We start from the raw sequence: 19,340 nt of genomic DNA on the forward strand, positions 1-19,340 counted from the left end.
TTTTACCAATAGTAAATTAATGTTTTGTTTTCTTTTCTAAAACACCTGGTTCAAAAATGGTGTAAACATATTGAGGAGAAAAAAAGTTACACAAACATTTATCTCCAAATCCAAAAACATGCATTTTCAGCATAAAACTGTTTTTCATTTTTCTTCCTCTACTCACAGGGTATGTAGGTATGCGGTCTTGTGGAATAAGTTTTAAACTTTACAGCAAAAAACATTAATAATGGTTTTACCGAAAAAAATTGAACACTGAACAGCAGTTTGAGAAAAACTAAAAAATAGGGGCGCCCCGAAATTATTGCTCTCCAGTGTAGAAAATTATTCAACAGTTGAAAAAGAGTATCAACTTCGACATGAACACATTTAAATGAGTTAAAAATTAATCTAGATAGGTGTCTAAAAACTAAACAGGTTGATTTTTAGACAAATCAACTCACTGACTACTGTGTACATCGAGAAAAGTAAGTAAAGTAAGGGTTTAGCATGGATAAATCAACTAGTTGACAAGATAATACAAGAGACTATCAAATATATTATTGATGCCATCTCAGAGGAAACCACGCTCTTTAAGATCTACATATATTAATATTACAAATACGAATATACATATACCTGCATAATAAATAGGTACCTACGTACGTCTGTATAAAAGTACAAACATTTTTCTCGCTTTGTATTGCAAAGTAAACAAAACAGTACTTTCCAAAATTCCGCATGCTTTGTAGTACTTTTAGCATAAGGAAAGTAAAAATGTACATAAAAAAAAGATGCTTAGCTATAATAATAAAAAAAATAATATTTAAAAAAAAAAAAACCTTTCAATCTCATAACCCGTAACATTCTGGGAAAACTTTTCAGAAACCGTGTATCATCATAAAAAAAACTCCCATTGTGTGTATAATAATATTTTACCCATTCAAAACTCCAATAATCTCACTATACGAAACAGTGTAGCTGTAGAGTAACATTGTACCTATTGTTGAGTTTCGTATTGTTTTACCTATAGTGTTGAGGTTGAGTGCTATCTGTTTTTCACTCTCTCCGTGAGCGTCTCTTCCTAGGGGAGGACTGAGGGGGAGGGGAGGGGGTAACAGAGTCACCTGAACCCTTGGCTTGCTTCTTGCTACGTAATGACCTCTTCTTGCTTGATACTTGTTCAGTCTGCAACAGCAATTGTAATTTATATGTGAGCTATTGTAGTAAGGGCTTTAGATGTAGCTAATTGCATGAATTCTTTGTGGTAAAGCAGAGCTTAGGGGCTATCATAGCATTACTAAGAGAGGGATTTGCCAAATCAGAATTGAAATTAATCTAGGATTGAGCTATACTTAATATTCAGTTCAATCCAGAATCGAAGCCAACTCCGACTTCGTAAAACGCGGTCTAAGTGCCTCCTTTACAATGAATTTCCATATTTCAATTAGCTTTTTACACTATTCGATTAAAGTAGCTACTTAATTGTCATCACGAGGCTGAGTGCACCCCGAACACCAAGCACAGACCCCAAAAAACTTCGATCCCGCCGGGAAACCCAGGACCTCCTGAGTGCCAGCCTAGTGTGATACCCACTCGGGAACGGAGGTGTTTAGGAAGCAAAAAGCAATTAAATTATTACCTTTTTACAGACACTTTGAAGTAGAGCTGTAAAGTCCATTAAAAATAATCAAATTAGTTTCTCAACTTACCTCTATTTCTTCCTCCTCTCCTTCTTCTTCTCCCTCATCATCCTCCTCCTCCTCCTCATCTCCCTCATTCTCTTCTCCACTCTCCTCTTTGTTCGAACTTTCTCCTCCGTCTTCTTCTTTGAGTTCTTCACTAATACTTACCAGCCTTACTTTACAATAATAAATATGTGTGGTTTTACGGAAACAATAATTAATTATTATATATTGTTTCCGTAAAATCACACTGGTGGGCTGGTGGGGTTGATAAGAATAGCGTGATTTTCATTCCTACACCGTGTCGATGCGTGTTTTTCATTTCACTTCCCCTCATCCTGACGTAGGTATCTCTTCCAGTGAACGCCGCGTCCGGAAGCGACTCTCGAATATCATCAGGTTGTGGTTATGTACCGGGTTGAGATAGGCAAGGTTGGTAAACAAACCTTGTATTTAAGTTACCACTCCCATGCCAAATTGTAGAAACAATATCCTGTCTCAACCCAACCCGGTACATAACCACAACCTCAACTGCAAAATTGTTTTGCAATTTCTCCGCTAGATGTCATGTGTTGTTGAGTTCCTACGCCGCATCGACGCGGGGTAGGAAAGAAAAACAGGCCTTTCCTTCTACGGTCTTTGAAAACCACAGATAAGAATAACATAGAGGGAGCGTTTGGGACCAAAACGAAAGACACTTTTCAAATCGAAGGTTATATATCAGCTGATTTGGTACCAGTGTCGTAGGCGATGACGTCACATCAAATGTCCCGCGCAAACCATTTATTAATAAATTATACCCATTTGCAACTGCTCCATTGCCATATACGTAGTCTTGCCATAAGTTCTGTTACACCATAAAAAGTTCGATAAAGAAGGCAAGATTTAAAAATTAAAAATGTATTAAGAAACAAATAAAATATACCTACTTTCATTCGAAATCGTCACCTCTAGCCTTCACACAGGGCTTTAGAGTGTTGAGCAAATCATCACTCCAAGTACGCGCCTTATTCATGGAATAATTTGCCACTGCTCTCATCTCCCTCATTCTCTTCTCCACTCTCCTCTTTGTTCGAACTTTCTCCTCCGTCTTCTTCTTTGAGTTCTTCCTCCTCTTCTTCTGCAATGGTAGGCTCTACATCGTCAGTGCTGGGCTCATCCGTCTTCTTACTAGAGGATAAGTTCGACTGGTATCTTTCCTGTATTCATAGGTTGCGGGGGAGAGAGAATAAGTTGAAATAAATTAGATATATTCTATGCTAGGTATATGCCATAATAGAACAGTTGCGCTTATGTGGGTGAAGTTTCTGAGTCAAAGAGCAGAAAAAATGAGGAATAATGGAATTTTCCTTTTTCTTCTACGACTTCTAGATCCCGAGATAAATCGATTTAAAAAATACCGGTAAATCGTGAACTTTGATGTCAGTATGTGAAAATTAAAAATAAGGCAGGTTCATATTTCCCACTTAGCATTTTATGAGCAGAAATCTTTTCGACTTACAGTAAATACTGCAGATAGTACAATATTTTTTTTTTCATTTATTTATTTATTTTTTCTGCGCGGGGAGTGAAAATTCCTTTGATGTTCACTAACACTAATACTTACCAGCCTTACTTTAAAATATGTGTGGCTTTACGGAAACAATAATAAATATGTGTGGTTTTACGGAAACAATAATTAATTATTATTGTTTCCGTAAAACCACACATATATACAACCACACTGGTGGGGTTGATAAGAATAGCGTGATTTTCATTCCTACACCGTGTCGATGCGTGTTTTTCATTTCACTTCCCCTCCTGACGTAGGTATCTCTTCCAGTGAACGCAGCGTCCGGAAGCGACTCTCGAATATCATCAGGTTGTGGTTATGTACTGGGTTGAGATAGGCAAGGTTGGTAAACTAACCTTGTATTTAAGTTACCACTCCCATGCCAAATTGTAGAAACAATATCCTGTCTCAACCCAATCCGGTACATAACCACAACCTCAACTGCAAAATTGTTTTGCAATTTCTCCGCTAGATGTCATGTGTTGTTGTTGAGTTCCTACGCCGCATCGACGCGGGGTAGGAAAGAAAAACGGGCCTTTCCTTCTACGGTCTTTGAAAACCTCAGAGTAAGAATAACATAGAGGGAGCGTTTGGGACCAAAACGAAAGACACTTTTCAAATCGAAGGTTATATATCAGCTGATTTGAAAAAAAAAATATTCTTATTATAATAAACCCAGAGTAGCCTAGTTATCTCAAGAGGTAGGGTACCTACCGTCGCAAGTTCGATTCCCTCTCGGGACGAATTTTCTCCTAAACAGATGTGAGATTCATTTTCGGAAGGGCTGGTGTTTTTCTCTTTTTCTACTTTTCTCTTTGATTCCGGAACGATAAGGCCAACTCCACTGTCTAATTATTCGTACATATCTTGATTTTTTTTCAATCTTTCGCCTTTTTACATTAACTTCACCTAGCCAGTGTGGACTAGGAAAAGCTAACAGTACGCTATTACACAGATGGCCACTCATCCGGGTACTGACCACGCGTAATGTTGCTTAACTTCAGTGATTCATTGACAGCTCTGGTGCATTCAACATGCTATCGCCTCGGTCTTCAAGTAATTTATGAAATAATCTCTTGCTTAACTTCAGTGATTCATTGACAGCTCTGGTGCATTCAACATGCTATCGCCTCGGTCTTCAAGTAATTTATGAAATAATCTCTTCTGTGTAAATACGAAGTCGAATTACCTACATAACCTGTGAAGAAAACTTCATGGTGGTAGCACACCCACACCTGCCTCGTAAGGGCTCGGTCGCGGGTTCGATTCTCGCTACAGGGCGAACTTCATCTTGAACAGATGAGGTTTGTTCTCGGAACGACTGGCTTACTCCTATCCTGCCCTCCTCTCCAAGTCGAATTACCTACATAACCTGTGAAGAAAACTTCATGGTGGTAGCACACCCACACCTGCCTCGTAAGGGCTCGATTCTCGCTACAGGGCGAACTTCATCTTGAACAGATGAGGTTTGTTCTCGGAACGACTGGCTTACTCCTATCCTGCCCTCCTCTCTTTGTAACGGGACGATAAGACCTCTATTGTTGCTTTAAAAGGGAATTAAGCTGTGTCCACAATGTCGACTGAAACCGTACACTGGCACTGCTTTGACAACATAGACGGCTGTTGACTATGTGTGGTAGGGTTGCCAGACGTCCCGTATTTCCCGGGACGTCCCGTATTTTGGGCACTTTTCAAAATGTCCCGTACGGGACACGCGTGTCCGAGAAAGTTTTAGATAACACTTCAGTCGTTATTTTAAGACCGGTTTTAGCGTCACCTGTGTTAAGCTACGCCGAGCAAGGTCATTCAGATAACACTTCAGTCGATCATTTAAGACCGGTTTTAGCGTCACCTATGTTAAGCTACGCCGAGCAAAGCCAATAAATTGATAACACTTCAGTCGATCATTTAAGACCGGTTTTAGCGTTACCTATGTTAAGCTACGCCGAGGAAGGCCAATAAATGTGGATGCTGGCTTTTTCCAACTTTGAAAAGGGAAAAGAAAAAAAACCGCTCATGCCAAAAAATAAACAAAGATAAAAATAATAAACACACATGAAAAATTACCTATTCTCTACCACCCAACCGCTGCACAACCACAAAATGACCTCGTCTATATTTTCCATCTCACTCTGAAGAGGCCACTAAGTTCAATCAATATCTCTCTCTCTCCCTCCCCCTCTCTCTCTCTCTCTCTCTCTCTCTCTCTCTCTCTCTCTCTCTCGTTCTTCCTCCCTCTCCCTCTATCCCTCCCCCTCTCTTTCTCCCTATCGCAGGGGGAGGCCCTTTAGTTTCTCTCTCTCCCTCTCTCTCTGTAATACCTACTATCTTCCTCTCTACTTTTATTTTTCCACAAAGTATTGTATTTTGGTTAGTCCATAATAGGGTTGCCAGACGTCCCGTATTTCCCGGGACGTCCCGTATTTTGGGCACTTTTCAAAATGTCCCGTACGGGACACGCGTGTCCCGTATTTTCCACAGTTTCACCTCTCATCTGGTAATTAATCTTTACCAATGTAACAAATTAAAATTTTCTGTAGCATGATTAAATTTTCTGTATTTTTTAAAATTTTCTGTACCTAGCCATGGTTTCAAGTGAACTTAAAATAAGTTGATTTTTAAAAATTGAGTGTTTTTTTTTTCTTCCAAAAATTGCAGGGTGAGGGCCAGGGGAGGGGGGTTAAAAAAGCTGCTTGTCCCGTATTTTCATCCAAAATCCCGTTTTTTTTTTACGTTTTAGGTCGCTTGTCCCGTTTTGGGCTGAAAATGATCTGGCAACCCTAGTCCATAAGCTTGTGGCCCCGGCCACAAATAAGTATTTTTTTTCTATCTGTTCTATTTTTTTTTTTTCAACAGGTCTCATTATTATTTATTTTATGTTACCAATTGAAAATTGTATAAGACTTTTAGACTGTGAGAGTAAAGGAACTGTTCAGTCCTCTGCTGCCATTATAACCAAAGTATGTAGATCATGAGATGATAATATGTATAAGAAACAAAAAATGTTCCTGAAAAGTACAGATATGTACTTAATACTGAGATCTTTTGCAGAAATTGAATAAAACCTTATTATTATTATTATTATTATTACCCCTCCTCTGGTTCACAGAAACCCAAGTCTGGGAGACGACGGTCAATGGACCCCGGTGTACTGGCCCGTCCACACCGCGTACGGTCGGGAATTTCTCACCCTGCCCCTCCTCTGGTTCGCAGAAACCCAAGTCTGGGAGACGACGGTCAATGGACCCCGGTGTACTGGCCCGTCCACACCGCGTACGGTCGGGAATTTCTCACCCTGGACGTGAACAACACAGAAACCGGGCGGGGACCCAGGCTTAAACCCTGTGCCTTCTGGAAGAAGTACCTTCCCAAACTGATAGCCAGCACAGGTAAGATTATCCAGCCCTGGTGATAATTTTTTTGGTCCATTCGGGCCGGATAAAGTAAAAAAAAAAAAAGAAAAATATTGGTCTTGACCGGATAATGTAGGAACAACACAGAAACCGGGCGGGGACCCAGGCTTAAACCCTGTGCCTTCTGGAAGAAGTACCTTCCCAAACTGATAGCCAGCACAGGTAAGATTATCCAGCCCTGGTGATAATTTTTTTGGTCCATTCGGGCCGGATAAAGTAAAAAAAAAGAAAAAGAAAAATATTGGTTCTTCGGGCCGAATAATGTAGGAACAACACAGAAACCGGCGGGGATCCAGACTTAAACCCTGTGCCTTCTGGAAGAAGTACCTTCTCAAACTGATAGCCAGCACAGGTAAGATTATCCAGGATTTTTTGGTCCTTCGGCCGAATAAAGCAAAAAATTTTGGGACGGATAATGTAGGATTCTTTTTGGTCCTTCAGGCCGGATGATGTGAGATTTTTTTTTGGTCCTTTGGGTCGGATAAAGTAGGATTTTTGGTCCTTCGGATAGGATAAAGTATAGGTCTTTTTTTTTTGGTCTTTCGGGCCTGATATGGTAAGATTTTTTTTGGGCCTTCGGGCCAGATAATGTAGGATATTTTTGGTCCTTCGGGACGGATAGAGTAGTCTGACCAATGGTAACCAAGCAACTTCTCATCTACCAATACTCCTCTCTGGTTTCAGCCAACCGTAGCACCGACCTATCGAAACGACCGATAGAATTATCAAATTTTTGGTCCTTCGGGCCGGATAATGTAGTTTTTTTTTGTCTTTCGGGTCGAATAATGTAGGATTTCGGTCCTTCGGGCTAGATAAAGTAGTCTGACCAAGGAAATTCTCATCTAAAAATATTTCTATCTGATTTCAGCCAACTGTAGCACCGACCTATCGAAACGACCAATAGAATTATCAACTGCGACCTCATCAGCCCGCGGACTACTCAGCGCACATCACTCGAAACAATCATTTTATATTTCTTCTATTCTTAATCTAGTCTACACATTGCCACTGTACTTGATGCTAAAGTTACTGTACTAAAAATGAGACGGAGTTGTACTAATTTTACTGTACTAAAATTATGCTAAAGTTACTGTACTAAAATCAGATTAGTCTGTGCTAAAAGTAAATGTATTATGCATTTAAGCGTTTTGTAACTTGAGAATGGAGTTGGAATAGTGCATTTGATGTTAAAAAGAATAACGTAGAACGTATTGCTACTTGCTGCTAAAGTTACTGTACTAAAACGAGTTAGTCTGTACTAAAGTATGCAAAAAATGTACAGAAAGAGAGTGGGAGTGGAATTGTGCTTTTCATGCTAAAAAGAAAATTGTACTATTGCTACTGTACTTGATGTTAAAGTCGTTCTAATACCATCTAATCCTGCCGCTTTGTTGTTCTTCATCATCTTGATGGCTTCTTGCAGTTCCCCAATACAGAGATCATCATTCAGGAATTTGTTCTCATCTGCTATGTTGCGTTCAAGTTTTGTCTTTGGGATTCTGTTATTCGTTTTCCCATTCATGAGTAGTTGGTGGGCTACTTGGTTGGCAGTGACTTCATAGTGTGCTTGTTCTGGTTTGGTTGGATCATTGCTCAGGTTCTTGAGGAGCTTGTATGCTTTTCTACTGTTGCCTTTCATATCTAGGTCTTCCATTAGATTGCACCACTTTTCTCTTCGGTTTTCAGTTATCAGACTGAGCAGTTCTTCCCCGGTTCTTATCGTTTCATCAGAGAATGGGTCATTTTCAAACAACTCTTGGTATTTCTCCAGGATTTCTTCAGTAGTTTTACTAATACCAGGAATGTAGCTTGTGCGACATCCTCGAGGGATGTGCCTACGAGATGTTTTTTTCACTATTTCCACGAAGGTATCATATGACTGGATGTCAGTTGGTAAGTTTGCAACCTTTTGATCTAGTTCTGCGGAGAATGGTTCCCATTTAGCTTTCTTAAAGTTGAACTGACGTTTAAATGGCACTTGTTCAGGTATAATAACAGCTCTTATCACGCAGGTAATAGGTCGATGTTGCGTGTGTGGGATGGCAGATTCTACTTGTTTAGTGACTTGTGGTGCTATAGTTTCACTAACAAAGATGTTGTCTGGGTTGAATGCTTCCCTCCATCTTCTGCTGTTAAAAGAAGCTGGTAGCTTTGAGTCATGGATCAGCTTTAGTTCTTGATTTTCTGCCCATTGTTCCAGGTCTTCGCCATTTTGGTCAGTGCTGCTGTATCCCCAAGCTGTACTTCGGCAGTTGAAGTCTCCAATTACTATCCTTGAATTTTTGTTTTTGAAGTTTGTGGGTTCGCTGAAGGCAAAGGTTTCTCTAGGGGGTTTATAGAAGGTTGTAGTTAAGAATAGAAAGTTTAAGTCTTTCTTCCTTTTTGATGCTATAAAATTCTCTTAAATTTGAAGGAGAAAAAAAAATTGCTTATTATGTATCTACTGCATTCACTCATTTATACTTTCTTGTAAAGAAAAATAAATAATAATAAGACTTAGACCCATCTCTTCCTCAACTTATTTTCTGTAAATTACAAATACAGGGTGACTCAAAAAGATTGGTACTCCATTTCAAGAGTCTCATGGAATTCAATCCCAGCTATGACAAGAAATAATATCATTCGCTTAAAAATCAGATAATGATTGAACACCCTGTAGCTGCTATCTTCTTCATATCCTTTAATATTCGAAGTAAGCTAATTACAAAATGAACAAATTAACAAAAATATAATATCATTCGCTTAAAAATCAGATCATGATTGAACACCCTGTAGCTGCTATCTTCTTCATATCCTTTAATATTCGAAGTAAGCTAATTACAAAATGAACAAATTAACAAAAATAAAATTGAGAAATTGTATCCTCTTTTTGAAACACTCTGTATCTACTGTCTACAATAAATTATACTAACTAAAAATCAAATGCTTTGTATTTAATGATCAATAATATTAAACAATACATATTTATATCCTAGCTTTAAGAGATATCTAAACCTATAAACTCTCGGTTAAATAAATATATTCTATAGGAAATCATTGCATATCATACGATTAAGTTCCATACTATACATAAATTTATATATTTTATATATTATTGCGTAAATAAATACATTATTTATTTCGTTTAATTTGGTTCTTGTTAAATGTAGGATGGGAGAAGCCGAGAAATGATTTATCCAGTGTGGAAGAAAGTTGAATTTGATAGGTAATGTTTTAGAAGAGGTGTACGAGTATTTTTCTTTCGCAAAACTGACCACTGGTTCAATGGAATCTGAACACTAGACCTTCGATGGTCGGAAATACGCCATCTTGAATTTCTAATGCTACCACGCCACCTAGGGAATTCTCCAATATTCAGAATGCAGAACCAACCTATTTGAAGGTATAAAATAAAATGAATAATAATAATTAATAAATAAATAACATTGCCTATTGAATTTTCTCATATTTAGAAGATTTTTTATCGCCAAGATAAAAGCGATGAAAAAATGAAAGGAAAATGGATTGAACTAGTTTTTGTTTAACCACCATCCTACGTTTAAACTCTATCAAAACAAGTATTATTATTGATAAAACTGAAAATTATACATATGAAAATACCTAATTTGTGACAATTTTTATCTACCTTAAAAAAATCTCTAGAGTTTAAACAATAATATTATGATTTTTTAAAGGTATGAAAAATAATTCTATAATTTTTGTTTCGACTTTTTCTTTAATTTATATGATTTATATTAAATTTATTTTATAGAAAATGTGTACAGAGAGCGTTAACTAGGGAAAGTATTTATCCGTTTATTTTTAAGTGCATTTATGTTTTATTTGGACAACTTTTTGATACTTCATAGTGGAAATCTTGCTGTAAAAATCGGAACCATCATTGAAACTAGTAAACTACATATTTAAATAATAAAATAAAATGAAGATTACCAAACCTGCCTCGTTGGTTTTGTGGTAAAACTGGTAAACAGGAGGGCGTGGGTTCAATCTCAGCCGTCTTTTATACATTGGCATTTTTTTAGCAGGTTTAGTCCTTGTACTCTAAATACCTACTTGAGTTCAATGTTGTGGCAAAGGATAATTTCTCAAGGGGTTTACTTACCAATCCGCTGGTTTGACAGCACTAGGGTCCGGTATAAGCTTGGGTTCATCACTCAGCCATCCATCAGGTTTATGTGCCTCGACATCTTCTATTTCGTAAGGTTCATCTTCATCCCAGTCTTCAGGCTTCGTGACTTCTGGATCCGGTATTTTCTCTCTCTCATCCCAAGTAGCAGGTTTCTTATCGTTCACATCTACTATTTCTTTGGGTGGATTGATAGGGGGATTAAATGTACCCTCGTCTAGAAGATGACCCTCAATGTTTAGCTGAAATGGACAAAGAGATTTTATTATTAAAGATGTTCTTCTCCTTTTTCCTGTGTTCAGATGGGGTCGGCATTTTTCGTTAGTCCCTCAATCGGCTCTAGGGTGATTGTTTTGGACTAACAATGGGCGCAATCTTGTTAATTTTGTAACTAGGGTCTGCTATGGTTTTAAAAGTTAAATAGGTACGCTACTTTGAGGCCTATTATTATTATGTTAAGGCGGTCTCTTCTTGATCCCTTGTGTGCCGCGTCCATTTTAGTTTAGGACTATTGCACTGCCACCTTGAGGCCTAACAGCTCAGTATAGCTCAGAATGCTTTTACAGCTGAGCTTCGTTTTGTATGAAAGAGGTAAATACACTTCAACCTACCTCATTGTCAATATACACAGCATACTTGTTGTCAGGATAAAGGACCAAGGTATACAAATGTGGACTCTCATTGGAATACAAGTTGACAGAGGGTTTGATAGCCTTGTGATGTTTCTCAGTGATGCTACCATTGAGTGGATTGCGATGTCTGATGATGAAATGAACCTGGGAATCAAAAGAGAATGAGGGGTTTAATATTCCTGTTCTACCTTTGGCTTGTCACAGAGAAGAACACTCAGTTTCATGAGATTCGGATATAGACCATCCGGAGATGTCCTACACCTAGTGATGGGTAAATACCCAGGTACTTATTTTTGGGGTAAATACCCTCGGTATTTATTTATTTATTTATTTACCTAATTTACGGGATCTAACCCATTATATAAACAAAATTCCCTATTTGTAATAAACCTATCTAATGCCTGAGCGCGAGCGTCCTTAGAGTAGAATCCATGGCTTTCATCATGGGACTTACTCTGTCCTGCGTGCTATCGCACGATCTTTTCCTACGGCCATGGAATTCTTGAACCTCTAATGAAATTAATCATAACAATAAAAAGAACGAGTAATGATAAAGAGTTTATTGATGCAGCGAGCCGAATTCATTAAGTTTTGATTTAAGTTGTTCAACTGACCCTACAAAAAAATCAATATTGTAAGGAGGATTACAAACGATGTTACTGAGTTCTTGAACCAGGCAAGCCTGGTCGTCGCCATCTATCATTCACAGATTAGACTTATTGAAAAAGCCAATGCTAGTTAGCTTGGAGGGTAACGCGTCTGTCGTATAAGCGCTAGGTCGCGGATTCGATTCCCACCCGGCGCGGATTTTATCCTGAACGGATAAGGTTCGTTTTCGGAACGGCTGGCTTCATCCTATCCTGTCTTCCCTTGTCTTTGCTTTCGGGATGATAAGATCTTGGCAGTTTCCCTCTATCAAACCTCTTTAAAAAAGGCACAAATATTTGCCCCTTTGAATGACAAGAGAAATTTTCTGAGCCATGTAATGAAGCGAATTGGTTTGGCTGAAATAATCAGACTGGCTCTAATTTTAAGAAATCATGTAAGAAGCATAGGGCAGAACTAGAGCTACACAGTACATACCTTATCATCTGTACCACATTTGTCTGGTCCAAACATGATGGTGTACGGTGTTTTATCATTGAACGCCGTCAGATCTTGTAGTGCTGGTCCCTCGGTGAGAAGTTTAAGATATGCTCCACCGCAATCATGCTTGTCTTGAAACATTACCTCGTATTGAATCACGAATGGAACCTGAAACACACACAACCGGACTATGTACGTTACGTCATACATTGGTAAAATTTTCTGCTTTTAATGTCCAAGTTTAAACTTTTAAAAATCTTTCAGCAATTTGTTTGAATTTCTATGAAATTTGTAAAAAAAAAAACTTTTTAAGTGAAAAGTTTTTCCTCCCCGTTTTTTTTTTTCATCTTCTTCTTCAATCCTTCAGAGAGGTTGAGTACCTAACCACTAAATAGCATTTTAATAATGCAGTGAACTGAATTCTTCATTAGTTTAGAATTTGATGAATTCACAAAGCAGATACATAGCTACCTAGGGTATCTACTAGAGTAGGGGAAAACAGAAATAGCAAAGAACCTACACTAATTAAACTGGATACTTCAACCAATATTTTACTTTCAAAATTACTTCAGGAAGGGGTAAATTTCAGAGGGTCAAAAAAAAAAATTAAAATAATAATAATAATAAAATGAGACACAAGTAACATTAAATTTTACTCTAAGTACTCCACATTTTTTTTTTTTTTTACATTTCGGTCTGACATCTTCAGATTTTAATAACCTTCTGTAGGTACATGAGTAGAAACTGAAAAATCGTTTTTGTTATGGGGCACACACTAGTTAGGTCTGTGAAATGTAGAACGCATTTGGGAAAAGAGGAGGGACTAGGAGCTTTAACAAAGGTCTGATTAAGCCCAAACAGGAAACTAAAGGCGGGATGGTCAAGTTAAAACCAGGACCTCTCATTGTTTGTTCAAAAATAATTTTCCCATGTGAAAAAATAAATAATTACAATGAGATAGGTTACTTACCTTGTTAAATATGAAGGGTTTGTCAAGATTGGCGGAGATGGCATGATGTTTGGCCTTTGACTTTTGAACCAAACCACTGTCTCCTACTAGAGGATGAAGTTTCAGAGGCTCAATACTCCATTGACCTGCGAATAATATCAAGTACACTCTTAGTTACATCCTACTGACAGTCTACCTACCCTATAGGTAATATACTTACCCTGCAATCAAAAATACCTATTGCTGTCTCCTACTAGAGGATGAAGTTTCAGAGGCTCAATACTCCATTGACCTGCGAACAATATCAAGTACACTCTTAGTTACATCCTACTGACAGTCTACCTACCCTATAGGTAATATACTTACCCTGCAATCAAAAATACCTATTGCCATCAAAAATATTTAAATGACTGTACTTATGGGATCATCAGAAGAAATCAAAATTCCAGTCTCATTGAAAACCAACAACAATTTAATGATAGAACTTGGTGGAGAGGTTTTGTGAATAGTCGACTTGTTCCACCAAACAGAACAACTTAGGATATGTATGTACTTATGGGATAAGTGTTCTAATTGTGAATACTTTTGAGAATGAACCTCATCTGTTGCCTTTAGGTTCCCTACGGGCGAGAATCGAACCCGCGATTGAGCGGATTCGATTCCCGCTTACAAGGCAGGTGCACTACCTTGCAGGCTAACTGGGTATGAATTCTGAATCAGGGCTTGCTTGGAACAGTTCCTCCACATATCAATATAACGTCCACATGGATTTAATAAACGGACATGATAATGGGACAAACAAAAGCATACCATAGAAATGGTATTTACTTAAACAGCTGTTAAAGAAAAAAAGAAAAAAAAAAGAGGTTTGATAGGGGGAACTGTAACTGCTAGGGTCTTATCATCCCAAAATCAAAGAGAGAAGGAAGACAGGGTTTAATAACATTAATCATTACAATTATTATTTAAAAGACTTGTGACCATACTATTCCAGATAGACAGCATGCAAAAAGTTAATTCCAAAGTAACTAAAGACTTCTCTCAAAAAGTTCTGTAGTCTTTAACCATTCACAGTAATTTACTGTTTACCACTTGGATATAACTTTTTTCTTTCTTTTCAAGTCAACAATTTCAGTTCAATTGAAGAACACTATAGCAGTATAGTTACCAATATATTGAGCAATATCTTCTTGAAAAAAAAAAGTTAATTCCAAAGTAACTAAAGACTTCTCTCAAAAGGTTCTGTAGTCTTTAACCATTCACAGTAATTTACTGTTTACCACTTGGTTATAACTTTTTCTTTCTTTTCAAGTCAACAATTTCAGTTCAATTGAAGAACACTATAGCAGTATAGTTACCAATATATTGAGCAATATCTTCTTTTTAGCCATACCTGAGTGAATTTAGCCTTATGAACTGGATCTGAATCTTGGTAAAAGACTCAAATGCTTCCCTGTGACTAAAATGTCACTGAGCAATTTCAGATATGTCTTCTTGGTAATTTTTTGTCCTTTTTTGACGTCTTAACCATAAAAATGGTACTTGGTAGGCTCCTCAAACTGGTACCCCATTAAATCAGCACAGAGGCTGGAAAATGGCCTAGCTCGATCGTACCTATCTTCTCCTTACCTTCCTCAGACCTAATAACATACACCTTGTCATTTCCTTTCATTCAAATGTGAAAAAAATTTCATTTGAGAACAAAATTTCCCCATACTTTCCACTCGCGTATTTGACAGGTATTTCTTTTCATCATTCGAGCCTAATTTTCTTCCGTGCATCGTTTAATCCAAACTCCAACTGAGCCACATAATGAAGCTTAGTAATCACTGTTTACATTAAATTTGGTTGCCAGCCAGCCTAGTTAGCTTAGTTGGCAGTGCGTCTGCCTTGTAAGCAGCACTAGGCCGCGGGTTCGATTCCCGCCCGGGGCGGATTTTATCCTGATGGGATAATGTTCGTTCTCGGAACGGCTGGCTTTCTCCTGTCCTGTCTTCCTTCTCTCTTCGATTTCGGGACGATAAGACCATAGCAGTTACAGTTCCCTCTGTCAAACCTCTTAAAAAAAAAAAAAAAAAAATGGCTGCAAGTATTTCCATGCAGGCTAACGGAAAATATACGGTGAACAATTTGTAACAGAAGTTATGGCAGGACTATGTAGGTTACGTCATACATTGGTAAAATTTTCTGCTTTTAATGTCCAAGTTTAAACTTTTAAAAATCTTTCAGCAATTTGTTTGAATTTCTATGAAATTTGTAAAAAAAAAAACTTTTTAAGTGAAAAGTTTTTCCTCCCCGTTTTTTTTTTCATCTTCTTCTTCAATCCTTCAGAGAGGTTGAGTACCTAACCACTAAATAGCATTTTAATAATGCAGTGAACTGAATTCTTCATTAGTTTAGAATTTGATGAATTCACAAAGCAGATACATAGCTACCTAGGGTATCTACTAGAGTAGGGGAAAACAGAAATAGCAAAGAACCTACACTAATTAAACTGGATACTTCAACCAATATTTTACTTTCAAAATTACTTCAGGAAGGGGTAAATTTCAGAGGGTCAAAAAAAAAAAAAATAATAATAATAATAATAATAAAAAAAAATAAGTCCCGAGCAGCCTATCTATGGCGACCGATTTTTGGTGGAAAATTTGCTATCTTAACTTAAAATACTTTTGTCTATTAATCTGTTTCTGGCCAAGATGCGATGTTAGGAATGGAATACTCACGTCTTTGGATGCTCCCGAGCAGCAGAGTACATAGAAGAGAACTACAAACACACCAGTGACTATCACATAGACTGCCCATAGCCAGGGGTTCTCCTGTGTGTACTTCATTACCATACTCACGAAACTCTACACGAATCAAAACATACGATTAGCTATTAGGGAGTAGCTACGGTATACAACATCATTACCTACAGTAAAGTCTAAATCAGGGGATCTCTGGGGGTATTTTTTGTCTGAATACTCTGAGGTTGTGGTTATGTACCGGATTGGGTTGGGTTCGGACTAGTTGAGACAAGATATTGTTTCTACAGATTGGCATGGGCGTGGTAACTTAAAAACAAGGTTAGTTTACCAACCTTGCCTATCGCAACCCGGTACATAACCACGACTTGAATCCAAGTATAAAAAAATACAATAAGAATAACTACATCTACTTTTCCAGACAAGGAGAATATAATGGGGGGTGTCGGGGTGTATATGAAACACTAGGGTGACTAGGGGAACACGAGGCTAGCTCGGTTACCTGTGTATAGCGCCGATACAAGTACCCGAAATAGAGAACAAACGGGGCCAATATCCAAACCAAGTAGATAGCCCACCAACCTGGCTTGTAATTGATACGACGCATCATACGCCCCCACACTGTATTCTATGTAGGAGGCATCAATTCAAACTCTTTTTATTATGTATTTCCCTTTCCCACGTTGGGATTTCCCGTTAATAAAATAACTGTGTGTGTGAGACTAGTTTTAACTTTTTACTGTTAAACACTGTACAACTGCTTAAGGTCTGCAGTAACTTTAGGCCGGCCGTACACGTACATACAAGCTTACGCGTATCATTCGAAATTTTCCTAGTAAGTGGAACATTGCCTGGCGTTGTACCATTTCCCTGTTTTCAACCACTACCAGCATTAAAACTGTGAAAGGAAAATACAGCTAATGTAGGTAATGACTTAACTTGAACTCGAACCACCAGCCTTCAAATCCAAAGACAACTATGACGACTATACCATCCAGGTTGGTTATTTGGCAAACAACTAAGCACTAAGGAGCTTTGAAAAGGCATGAGGATTTCATTCAGGACTTTAAACAACACATCAGTTTCAATGTTGATTATTATGTAGGTACGTGTGTGCCCGACCTAACTCAACATTGGGTGACTAGCTACCCGGCTCGTCATATTAATCTCACCCAGAGCTCCTCATATTAATCTCACCCAGACTGAAAGGGTCTGGGAGTATGTGATTGCTCAGATGGTCACCCATCCGGCTACTAACCACGCACACAGTTGCTTAACTCCAGTGACCCTCATTTTTTATTCTCTCTCTACTGTGTGTGTGTGTGTGTGTGTGTGTGTGTGTGTTACTAGCTATTATGTATTCTAAGTTTTACCTTATCGTTGGTTCGTTTGCTGAGTTTCTGTTTGAATGTGGCTTCGGCAAACTGTTTGGCTTCATCCAGAGACTCCGTGATGATGATATTGTCAAAGTAGACATTCTCAGACATGGTCCAGATTTCAATACCCACAGCACCCTGCAAAATAACACATCTTACTATGTTACAACTTGGTGGATACAGCTCCCATGGCGTAGTGATCACTGCGCTCACCTTGCACGCGGGAGATCCGGGTTCGATTCCCGGCGGGGTCATGAAATTTCCATCATGCAAATGATTGATTCCGTGACAGTGACTGGATGTTGCGGGGCCCATTCAGCCTCGTGAGGAAAATGAGTAGCTATGACATATAAATGCGCATAGCGACCGGTGCCAGCATGGTAGGTAAACATTGGATGTTAGGATTATTAAGATATTGGAAAAAATCCCACAATGCTGCAGTGAGCACCAAAGTTGTGATATTATAACACAAAGAAACTGCATTTACATTTTTACAACTTGGTGGATACCTAACACGACAGAAATTTTTTCGCGCCACAAGCGAATTTTTTAAAAATGATTTTTTTTTGGCTGCATATTTTGTAACCAACTTTTGAGCCCTTTTTACTGGAAGATTGACTTTGAACTTAAATTTATCTATCTCAACTTTCAAGCAACATTTACTGCACCAGGTCACTTGATAATTGGTGTATTTGTGTATCTTAGGACTTAGATAACGTTAGAATATTCTATTTTTTTTTTTCGACTTGTTCTTGTAGAGTACTTACAATAGGGAATAGTTTGAATGGTTCTGCATCATGATAATACTCTGGGTTAGGTAAGTCACTTGATAATTGATGTATTTCTGTATCTTAGGACTTAGATAACGTGAGAATATTCTATTTTTTTTTTCGACTTGTTCTTGTAGAGTACTTACAATAGGGAATAGTTTGAATGGTTCTGCATCATGATAATACTCTGGGTTAGGTATCATGCGTGGTGCCCACTTTCCATTATAATTGGGATTGTTGATCATGGGCGGAGACCATTTGCCTTTGAACTTGGGGTTCTTAATGAGGGGGACAGTCCAGGGGCCGCAACCAGGCGCATCCACGCACAAGGGGTTCTCTATTTGAGGCGCTTCCCACTCTCCATCCATTTCCTCATCCCTGTAATAACATAATAATACTCAGTGTGTAAAAACATAATAGGGGGTGGAAGTGAAATAAATCTCTGTGAGAATAGTGTTGACAAGAATTTCGATGGTGGGCATTGAACCCAGGACCTTGTGAATGGCAAACAAGCACGTTACCACTGGAAGAACCATGCCCCTTTTCAACACTGACTTTAAAACAAGAGGTATTTTTTTTTTCTTTTATACATTGGCATTTTTTTAGCAGGTTTAGTCCTTGTACTCTAAATACCTACTTGAGTTCAATGTTGTGGCAAAAATGTAGGTACGTGTGTGCCCGACCTAACTCACCATTGGGTGACTAGCTACCCGGCTCCTCATATTAATCTCACCCAGACTGAAAGGGTCTGGGAGTATGTGATTGCTCAGATGGTCACCCATCCGGCTACTAACCACGCACACAGTTGCTTAACTCCAGTGACCCTCATTTTTTATTCTCTCTCTACTGTGTGTGTGTGTGTGTGTGTGTGTGTGTGTGTGTTACTAGCTATTATGTATTCTAAGTTTTACCTTATCGTTGGTTCGTTTGCTGAGTTTTTGTTTGAATGTGGCTTCGGCAAACTGTTTGGCTTCATCCAGAGACTCCGTGATGATGATATTGTCAAAGTAGACATTCTCAGACAT

The 19,340-nt window shown here is 38.3% G+C and overlaps 1 protein-coding gene and 1 long non-coding RNA gene across 2 annotated transcripts; one reads left to right on the forward strand and one right to left on the reverse strand.

Annotated features, from left to right (window-relative positions):
• Positions 1 to 287: 287 nt before the first annotated feature.
• LOC103517353 lies at positions 288 to 18,713 on the reverse strand. Its single transcript, XM_026829474.1, has 13 exons — positions 18,462 to 18,713; positions 17,543 to 17,683; positions 16,118 to 16,274; positions 14,781 to 14,801; positions 13,444 to 13,568; positions 12,471 to 12,641; positions 11,367 to 11,531; positions 10,730 to 10,997; positions 9,914 to 9,964; positions 7,963 to 8,951; positions 2,699 to 2,863; positions 1,692 to 1,748; positions 288 to 1,167 (listed from the first exon to the last, which is right to left on the reverse strand). Exons 1-13 carry the CDS (start codon positions 18,681 to 18,683, stop codon positions 1,039 to 1,041), a joined length of 2,661 nt encoding a protein of 886 aa, XP_026685275.1. The 5' UTR covers positions 18,684 to 18,713; the 3' UTR covers positions 288 to 1,038.
• LOC113470775 lies at positions 6,706 to 7,638 on the forward strand. Its single transcript, XR_003393711.1, has 2 exons — positions 6,706 to 6,791; positions 7,498 to 7,638. It is a non-coding gene; the product is annotated as an uncharacterized LOC113470775 (long non-coding RNA).
• Positions 18,714 to 19,340: the final 627 nt, after the last annotated feature.

This window comes from Diaphorina citri, unplaced genomic scaffold (assembly GCF_000475195.1).
Source record: "Diaphorina citri unplaced genomic scaffold, Diaci psyllid genome assembly version 1.1 scaffold1819, whole genome shotgun sequence".
In the NCBI taxonomy this organism is placed as follows: Eukaryota; Metazoa; Arthropoda; class Insecta; order Hemiptera; family Psyllidae; genus Diaphorina; species Diaphorina citri.